General features: G+C 34.8%; 1 protein-coding gene across 1 annotated transcript; it reads right to left on the bottom strand.

Moving 5' to 3' along the window:
- Positions 1-8,624: 8,624 nt before the first annotated feature.
- Positions 8,625-9,762, bottom strand: LOC110909445. Its single transcript, XM_035984260.1, has 5 exons — positions 9,517-9,762; positions 9,347-9,419; positions 9,154-9,219; positions 8,982-9,068; positions 8,625-8,873 (listed from the first exon to the last, which is right to left on the bottom strand). The coding sequence occupies exons 2-5, from the start codon at positions 9,401-9,403 to the stop codon at positions 8,625-8,627; spliced, it is 459 nt and encodes a 152-aa protein (XP_035840153.1). The 5' UTR covers positions 9,404-9,419; positions 9,517-9,762.
- Positions 9,763-10,642: the final 880 nt, after the last annotated feature.

Raw genomic sequence — 10,642 nt, 5'->3', positions numbered from 1 at the left:
ATTCAGTAAGTTTTGACATGCTAGCCGTAGCACGTTGGGCAACTTCCTCAACCTCATCATTATCATGAAAATACACTCTATTACACCCTTCCTCATGAAAAGGTAATCGGTCAACAGCAACATCACGGTACTTCATTTCAAATTCAAAAATCTTCCAACATGCCTCAATAGAAGATATATACCGACAATTTAAATATTCCTCAATTTCATTTTCATTATGTAATAAGGACGCAAACGTTGTCCTATTTTGAGCACCTTCCAAAACCACAGTTGCACGATCTGGACCTTTGTTTATATAAGTAAAAAGATACTTGACTAACATCCCTTGGTTGCACCACTCCACATTAATGTGACAACCATATTTCACCAACAATTCACGGTTATACGGAACAACATACCGATTATCAAGCTTAATATCTTGAGAACCAACTTTAACAACTCTTGAATTATTGGGCCTCTTATAACACGGCCAACCATCATTTCGGATGAATGTCTCCTCACAATAATTCTTTGGGTACCCTTTACTACATACACCATTATGCATACAAGGACTTGAAGGGTTGAGCAAACCACATGGACCATGCATCATTTGTGAACGAACAATACCGAAAGCTATAGGGTCTTCCACCTCCGAAGGAAGCTCAGCAGATATATATTTATCGATATTGTCAACCGTATTTATCTTATCTTCAGGTTGTAAAAAAAGCAGAATATGAGAGTGTGGAAGTCCTCGTTTCTGAAACTCGAGTGTATAGATAACTAAAAAAATGACCAAAACAAATATTACACCTAGCTATAGAATAAAAAAAATCATATAATATTTAGACAATGGAAATGCTAGTAACAAACCTGCTTTCGTGTGTCCAAAAATATTCCTTTTCCTTATGTCTTTGATAAGTTCATCAAGTTTAATTTTGAAAACACGGGCAACAATGTCAGGGCGGTCGGATGCACTCATACCAGGGGTTGTTGCTTGAATGTGTCGGGTAATTTCCGGCCATTTTGAATTGCATGTCATAGTAATAAAAAGGTCCGGAGCCCCGGCCCAACGACAAATAGCCATTGCATCCTGATACTGTTGAATCATATATCTTGGCCCACCGGCAAATGTTGCTGGCAGGATAACACGTCGACCAACTGCTTCACAACTTGTTTCACCATCAGCGATACGATCACATAAACCATTATACAAATCCGAACGAATAGTGTTTTGGTTTTGTTTATACCAATTCATCTCATGTTCAAGGATAGCTGAATAACAGTCCACAACATACGTCTGAAATAAACGGCCAGATTTGTGTAATGTCTTACCTTCATTCCTCCTAAGTTGTAAACGGTAAGAATAATATTCTCTTAATGAAACCGATTGCCGCCTACTTGATGCAGATATATTACATAGAGGAATATTAAGATGGAATCCATCTTCTCCATACGGAAACAACAAAGGATACTGCAACGCCATAAAACTTGGGTGCAATTCAGATATACGCTTTGCACTACAACTACCACGTTCTTCAATAATAATATCACGTGAGTCCGTAGGATTTCCATCACCTGGAATCAGTGCAACCACTTCAGGAACAGTAGGCAAAGAATATTGTCCTTCTCTTCTATTTCGCGTACCAAGCAAGCGAAGCGTAAGACGTTGCATTGAGTTGTCATTAAACCTTTCACGTGCCATCCTAAAAGCCTGCACTAATGCATTGTTCGCATCAAGCATCAACAGCAAGTCATTCACTAATGTGCGCAGGATGACTTGATCAGACGTTGGTGACACACAATTTCGCAAAGCATAAAAGCGATTATCAATCTCATTTTCCGTGTCATAAACGTACAATTGAGCAAATCTAGGGCGTCCATCAGGATGCATAGGCAACAATGATCCAATATTATGATGGTTGTGGCCATTCAAACGGAATGTATAAGGCCCACGACCATCATTTAAATCCGTAGATATTCTCCCACCGGTTGAGGTAAATGCAAACATCGCATTTAAAAGCTTTATGTTTTCTCTAAACACGCGAGATCGTGTTTCCCCATTGTAATCAAGAAGACGACCCAATGTTTGAGGAGGATGTCGAAGAAATGGCAAGCAAACCTTTCCTTCACTACAACATAATGAGAAACTTGGAACACGAGGAGTTAAACTTTTAATAGTTCGTTCCTCATACCAAAGCATAGCTCCACAATGAACACAACTATGGTTTGCATCACCGATATCCCAATACGACGGACATCGCCCTAAAAAAGGTAAGTGAAGTGTAAGCAAACACTATCAATGTCATATAAGGTGTTCATATATACAAAGTATCACAAGAAAAAAATATGATGTTTACGATATCTGTTTTCGTCTTGAAAGACATTTGCACGGGAAGGTACTTCAACTTGATTCGAATTAGACATCCAGATGTTTGTGAAACCGTTGAACCTAATGAAGATTGCGCAGCTCCATTTGTTCTACTGGTATAATGCACAACACCTCTGTTGATACGATCAACTAAAAAAAGCAAAGATAACAATAAACCTATTCAATTTAAAAGGCTTAACCCACATAATATAAAATCATGGGTGCTATTGGGTGAAAACACATAACAAACACGAGAACTCAATCAAGCGTACCATTGCAACGTCTTTGAGTACTTGTAGCCTCACATGTTAAATCAGAAGGGCGATCACGTAATCGAGGACGACCCATTTGGCCCGTCCGTCTACGCCCTACTTCAGTCGTTGCATTAGAAGATATATTTTCCTGAGTGGTACGTATAACCGCAAATGAATCCGAAATTGAAGGGATCGGAGAAGGTTGCACATTTTCATTTGACATATGCATATAGCGTACCACACTTCTGCTAGAACTACCAACTGCATACACAGCAACAGTAGCACTAACAGGTTTAAAGGGTTTACATGGTAAATATAAACATGCAAACCCCATAACAAACGGACAATAAGGGGTATTAGTATATGAAAAAAATCATAAGAAATAAAAGAACATAGATAACCACACCGTAAGAACACCGTTGAGAGGATGCAACATCAGGCGTCACAACAGGAAGTCGCTCCCGCAATCGAGGACGGCCCATACGTTCGCGGCCCCTACGACATTCAACACGTGTAGATGCTGACGTTTCATGCGAAGGGACCGAAGAAATTGAATCGGAATCATTTGATATAGGTGCACTCATATCAACACCTTCAGATACATATATCTTTAGAAAAGCATGACAAGAGTCAATTATAATGCCACACAAAACATAAAATGCTAGAAACATATATAATATCTCAAGGACAACCAAAACTTTAAAAATTGCAACATCAAATTACCAAAAAAGAAGCAACAACAAAAGTAACATTATGACAACTACAAGGTACCACTTAAATCAAAGTTACGAAAATTACAAGATAAAACTTTCTCAAACTAATAATTCGGGGAAGCTATGGTCTCTGTGTAAACCGCACCATGCATTTGCCTATAGAAAAACATACGGCAGAAATAACCTAGATGATCCCGTTGCAAATCAATTTCAATCACTTGTCCAAAATTCGTTATCACAAGACATGTCCCTGGCAAATTGTAATATGTGAAAGAACACATAGTTGATAATGGCATCCACAACTTATAAGGATATGCAAAAACCTTCATCCAACTTTTATTTTTAAGCCTCCACAATACAATTTCTCGTCTATAGTCATAGTTTCCGATACAAACATACATATGAAGCTCCTCGTTTATGTTAACTAAACTTCCACTAACTTCATCGTCATATACATTGGGGAAACACAATTCAGAAAACGACTTTGAATTCACATCAAAACGAATAACCGTCAATCCATCTGAACGACCACGACGTTGGGTAACGACAAAATACAAACCACCACCACACAAAGTTGCTGGCGACCAAAGGTACGTATAATGGTGGTACGGGCGGTGTTTTAGGAAGCGTACAGTACTCCATGAATTCAACTCCATCGAATAAATATAAACGGTCATTGTACCTCGTCTACGTTTAATATGTAAAATGTTGTAATCATCAGAAGAGTCAACAAAAAATCCTAGAGCATCACTATCAACTTTGTAGAAACCTTGCGAATTAGAATTTGCCAACTTCTTGAACTTAGTCGTCAATGGATTCCAAACAACCAACTCACAAGTGTTTTGGAGACAAACACACAACATACCATCCAAACTTGCCAAAAAAAACATTCTAGAAGGATGAGCATAGAACGGGCGGGCAACACCTCTTGGTACAATAAATCCCGGGGACTTATAATTTAAGGAATGTACTTCGATAGTCTTCCAACCAACCATCAACAATTTTTGATCAGCCGATGCACGCATGTAATGACAATGAGCCCTTACAAACTTACGTTCTAAAATGAAATCTAACCACTCCTTGCAGACAAGCTTACATTGAGCAACATTTTTTGGTGGAAGTCTTGCAATTATATCCAACATTACTACTAAAAATGGAAGGCACGACATACTGCTTTTATCTAAAAACACAATTTACAAAAAAATAAATAAATTAAATCATCGTAAGTTTCAAGCATAAACTACATACTAATAATAGGTCTTGAATATTCATATAATAATATAACTAACAAAAAAACATGTATTATCACAATATAGGATAATAAAAATATTAAAAATAAAAATTAAATCAACAAAAATATGTTAACTAATAACAATAAAACAATTATTACAAACTAAAGTATGAATTTGTATCAAAATGGGCCAGATATATCACATTAGCATTTTGGGCCAGGTTAACAAACTGGATCAGGTAAACATGAGACGGGCCGGTTTGGATACTGAATATGGACAATCCAAATTAAGAAACAGATACTACATAACGGCAGTTAACTCAACCCTAACCACATATGCGATGAATTCATCCCTCTTTCTGGTCCAAGTCGCTCCTCTCTGCATCCCGTATTCATCGAGACATCAACAGATTGCACAGCCATTCACCATGGTTATACTTGTGTACACTCCATTCTTCTCCGTCATACGTATCAGCAGTTCAATCGATTCAAAATTTCAAGGTATTTACCTCTATAAACCCTAGCATATTATACATCATACTATTTTGTTCGACTAGGGTTCTTCATATTCGATTAATACCTTCTTTGATTATCGATTAGGGTTAATGAATGTGGATCTTCATATTTGATAAATAACCTCGGGATTTTAGGGTTTGAGTTATTCAAACATGTCAGAACTGTATTAAGGCAATTTTAGGGTTAACGGTTGTGGATTGATATTATTATGCTTATTCATATTCGATTAGAGATATTCGGAATTTAGGCCTTCAGTTATGCAAACATGCCAGATCTGTGTTTCGGTAGATTGATGGGCTTAGGATTTTTCGTTGTCCTCAATATGTTACCACCGAGTTAAAGACATGGCATAGATAAGCTCTAGAACATAAACAAATGGGGGCTGGGTTGGATCCAAAACTTGGCAGACACTTTGTAAGTTTTATTTGTTATGCTTATGACTACATCATTGAATCAGTAGTAAGGTTTTGTCTGTTTTAATGGGCTAACAGGAGGGATCATATGAAAGACAGAAGCTAGGCTTATCCTTGAGAGTTTGAATCAGCTTACGGACATATTGTGAATCTTGCAACCCATGCTCTTAATAAAAAATTATGGCACTGTAAGTCTTTCTAACCACTGATTCATACTTCTTATTATGCCTATGTGTTTGCTTTAATAAAACATTGTTTAAATTTAAAGGTATAATTTGCACAATTTATGTTTTTCATATAAGTTATAGACTGCGTTTTAGATATAACACTTAAGTGTACTTAGCTTTGATCTGACACTGGTAGAATGTTCACATTTAATAAGAAATCGGTCTACATGTATTTGAACATATAGCAAACACCTAAATGGTTTTGATTCTATTGTTTAAACTAAAAAAGCAAACACACATTCAAATTGATTTGTAGAAAAAAGATGAATTAAAGAGATTAGGAAAACATACCTTAATTCTCCAACTGGCTCTCCAAAGCTACTCAATATGATGATTTTTATGGTAAACAAAATTCGAAGAAAGAAAGACACTGTAAGGTCATAGAACTACATTATATAGAGCTAATATCCGAATTTTTCTCATGGAAGTTAATATTAATTCAGACAGTTAATAAATCATGGGATAGTGGGAAAGTGGGCTAAACTGAAAATATTTTTAAAATAACTGCATAATCAGTTACTAAACCTATAAGTTTTATATACCAGCTAAATTTTCATTTGAATTTTTTATAAACAAAGCTGAACTTCTGTAAATGTATCAACAAAAATATCAAACTATTTGATAATTCCACTAATGAAGACATATTTATTAAAAACTTTTATGTGTACTGACATTGGAATACAATAACAATAAAAAATATAATTTTATATTTATCTAAACATAATTTATAAGCAATTCTTTATAAACAAATAATACACAAACAAATAGTAGAGAAAAAAGCAAACATTAACTAAAAAAAGAACATTACATCCGATGAAGGAATTTTTCAAAATTCAACAAACATTTCGAAGCAAAAAAAAAAAAAAAAGGATTACCAAACAACATGTATTACTGAAGACTTGCTGGCACAATAGTTTCCACATACATTGCTGTCCGTATAGCATGATTCCAATCGCTTGGTATGAAAAGGTCACACGTCTTGTTGTTCAAATCTATTTCATAAACCTCACCCCAATCTGTCATCACAAAACACTTTTCTTCTGAACTAACATGTGTAATTGAGCACCAAACTGGCGTTGGAATATAACTGATCTTCGGAAACAACATGACCTTCGACCAATGCTCACCTTCATAACGCCATAGATCCACAGCCATATCTATAAACCCATGACTAACAAACACGTGAAGTTTGTTATTCATATTAACCAAGTTCCCCTGACATGTTTCACCATTGCCAACATATGGAAACCCTATTTCTGAAAACGTCTCTGTATTCACATCAAATCGAATTATGACAATATCACCAGCAAGCCAAAACTGGAATACAGTAAAATATAAACCATCCTCACAAAAAGTCCCCCCCCCGACCACACATAACCATTAGTATGGTAATGCCTTTTTTGTAAAAACGGTATTCTCTTCCAATGACTGGTCCTCCTTGAATAAGCCATAACATCAACTGTAAAACGACCACGTTTTATATGTAAAACTCTGTAATCATTAGAGGAATCGATGTATAGGCCAACAGCATCGGAATAGATTTTGAAAAAACCATAAGACTTAGAATCAGATATGTTGATGTAGCTACGGATCAACGGATTCCAAATAAGCATTTCAAACGTATTGCGTAAACAAACACATAAAAGCCCATTCAAGCTTGATAAAATCCACACATCAGAAGGGCGAACATGAAACGGTAGGGTAGTCATGGTTTTCTCATCGACTAGATCAACAGTAGTGCTGGAAATAAAGCAAGATTCCTGTCCAATACTAAGAATTTTTTGTCTAGACCCCTTACACATATGTCTACAGTGCATCATGAAAACTCCTTCGACGATATACATGACAACCATTCTTTACATACCTTCTTTGCACGACCTACACATTTTGCAGGAAGTCTTGGCAGTATCTCTGACATTATTAAGTCAGGACCAAGGTCAGGCAACTTAGTGTTCGACTCAGAGGCTGAGTAGAGGCACCCCTTCAACTTTTTCATAACTCGATAGTTTCTGATATTATATCTAGAAATACAGTAATACACGAGTTTTAGGGATATTAGTGATATCTTATATAGAGCTACATGTCCGACTTTTAATGAAAACAGTTAATTTATTGAATAAAACATAGGTAGTTATTCAATCATGGGTTAGTGAGCAAGGATCATGACAAGTGGGTAAGTGGACTGACTTAATAATAAACTTAACATAACCGAACGATTATATTAATTTCTAAAACCCTAAGTTAGTTACTTGATCATCGCTTAGTGGCCCGATGATCATGGTAACGTGACTAAGAAGGCTGACTTCAATATTAATTCAGTATAACCGTCTTTTTATATGTTTTTTTCTTCAAAATATCTTATTCTTTTCCCGTTGTTATTTATATAACTGAATTCTATTTTGAATTTTCACTCTAAATAATACAAAACTTATTATTTTAAAAAAACCTATAAATGACTAAATATTTTTTAAAATACCTAAATAGGCCTCTTGTTTGAGAACACGGAATTTGTTAACATGAAACAGGATATTATTGGGTACTTAATTTTTCTAGATTGTTTTTCTATGACTTATGTGTAACTACTTATATAACTGTTGAAGTTATGCATATCTGGAATTTTATTTACGTATTCTGAAAGTAAAAGAAGATTTAACCTTTATAAACATACATACAAATTGGTGAAAACCACTACCTATATTTTTTTTTTCATAACAGAAATGTTTATTATTAAATAAACAATTAATCATCAACATATATGTAATAAGTAATATATAGTTAACAGATAAAACATAGAAAAATAAATTGAAAAAAGGAAACTACATTTAAACTAAAAATAGATGAACAAACAAACCTTAACAAACACTGACTTGAAAGGCAAAACATAAAAGATGACTATGACAAACAGGACTTAAACTGAGTAAACTTAAAATTCAACCCATCCAACATGATCGTTGCAATTTTTAGATATACGTGGAATCTTTGATCTTTTCAATGGACTATCCAAAGAGTCTGCTGTATCACTTAACTCAGACTCCAAATCATCTTTTTGTTTTGCCTTAAAATCATCTTTCTGACCATTCGAATCTTCACTTTGGGTAATATCAATGACCTCATCCCATTTCCAAGTTAGGAGCGCATGCTTTCTTTTAGCTTGTTTTTCTATGTTCTGAAACTACAAGAACTAAAAACATTAGTATAATACATTTTAACAAAACATATAGGTGTGAAACAATCATTATGCACTTATGCAATGAAAACTTTATTTAAAAAAAAACACCACCTGTTCAATAACCTCCCTATGCATTTCAGATTTGAATGGACTAAAATACTGTCCATATGAAATGATCTCTACACTTCCACTGTCCGTCTGAAACAATAAATTGATAGAATTTAACAAATCAGACTAAATATCAAAACAATTTTTATACATTAGTTGTGACTTAAAACGTTACCTTCGGAGAATCTTTCATTGGGCTGCATATTTGATTCTTCTTCGGTGTCATTGCATCAAAACCCAGCTGAAAAAATTACAATTGCTACCATATATTAGAAGACTAAATATTTGGTGCAATTCACAAACTATTAGAAACCATCCACATGCTTTGCTAACTAATAATTTACATTCCAACTTACATTCCAACTTACTTTCTTTGCAGGCTGATCGTCTTCATAAATGTCCACGAAGTCATCCGAGATATCCATTGCTGCAGATGTGTTGCTGTATGAATACAGGAAGAGCGAAAAAAATTCAGAAGATTACACTACCTGAACTTGTATTATATAGGCACCAAAAAATGCAGTTAAGTGTCCACTACCCCACTAACTCCCTGAAAATAAGGAACACATTTTAAACCGCATTGCAACCTGCATTTCTGATTGGTACATCTTGATAAACTGCAGAAAACCGCAAGATCATGGGTGAGAGAGTGCTGAACTGCCGAGAACCGCTGCTTCTAGAAGGAATTTAGAGACTTTAAACGGCTGAGATTAAAAGTTGATGACTTTCTACGGCTGTAATTAGCCCAAAAGTTGGTTAGCAACAACGGGAACAATATAATATAGAATGTTAACCATCACATGACATTTAACTTTTACTTAACCTGATACAACATCATTTGTTTGAGAAAAAAATGCAATGGGCCAATTTCACATATTCTTGTTCCATCTAGTCCTTGGCGTTCGTATGGTTAAAATATAGAAAGAAATGTAATAGGATTGATTGAAAAGACTGGGTAAAATACCCGTTGTACATGTTGTAAGTGGTGGTCGTGGGTTGGTCCGTTTTGTGGCCTTCCCCCTTTTTTGAATGAAATTTTCGTTTAAAAATAAAAGAAGTGTTTTGCAAAATAAAACACTCTATTGGCTTTATAAACTAGATGTATTCCGTGTCGTAAAAAACTGGTTAGATTGGTTTCATAAACTAGATGACTTTATAATTAGTTTAAAAACAAAATAATAATAATAATAATAATAATAATAATAATAATAATAATAATAATATATTATATTTATAAGTGAAATTCTCTAATTATTATAACACTTGATTATTTATTTTCTTTTGAAATAGTATTTTCAAGCATTTGATATTGGACTAATCTTTGTCTTTTTATTTCAGTAACATACTCTCTTTTATCTTGCCACTCGATACCTTTGAGTTTAGATCTCATTTTCAAAAAAAAAAATTATGACATGCATAGAATCAATCCATAGTAATAGTAGTAAAGAGAATCCTGTATAGCTATCATTTCTGACAAACTTACCTTTCCTGGACTCGGCCTCTCTTCATCTTCACTACCACAATCATCTTAGAGTACTCGCTTTTAAGTGCGGCTAGGATCTTTTACACATTTAGTTGAAGCAAGGGATTCGACTATACCGTCTCGTAGTAGTTCTTGAACTTTTTCGCCTACATATGTTTACGATGGGGCATGTTCCTACATG

This window comes from Helianthus annuus, chromosome 15 (genome assembly GCF_002127325.2).
Source record: "Helianthus annuus cultivar XRQ/B chromosome 15, HanXRQr2.0-SUNRISE, whole genome shotgun sequence".
In the NCBI taxonomy this organism is placed as follows: Eukaryota; Viridiplantae; Streptophyta; class Magnoliopsida; order Asterales; family Asteraceae; genus Helianthus; species Helianthus annuus.
This window is presented reverse-complemented; position numbering and strand designations above follow the sequence as displayed.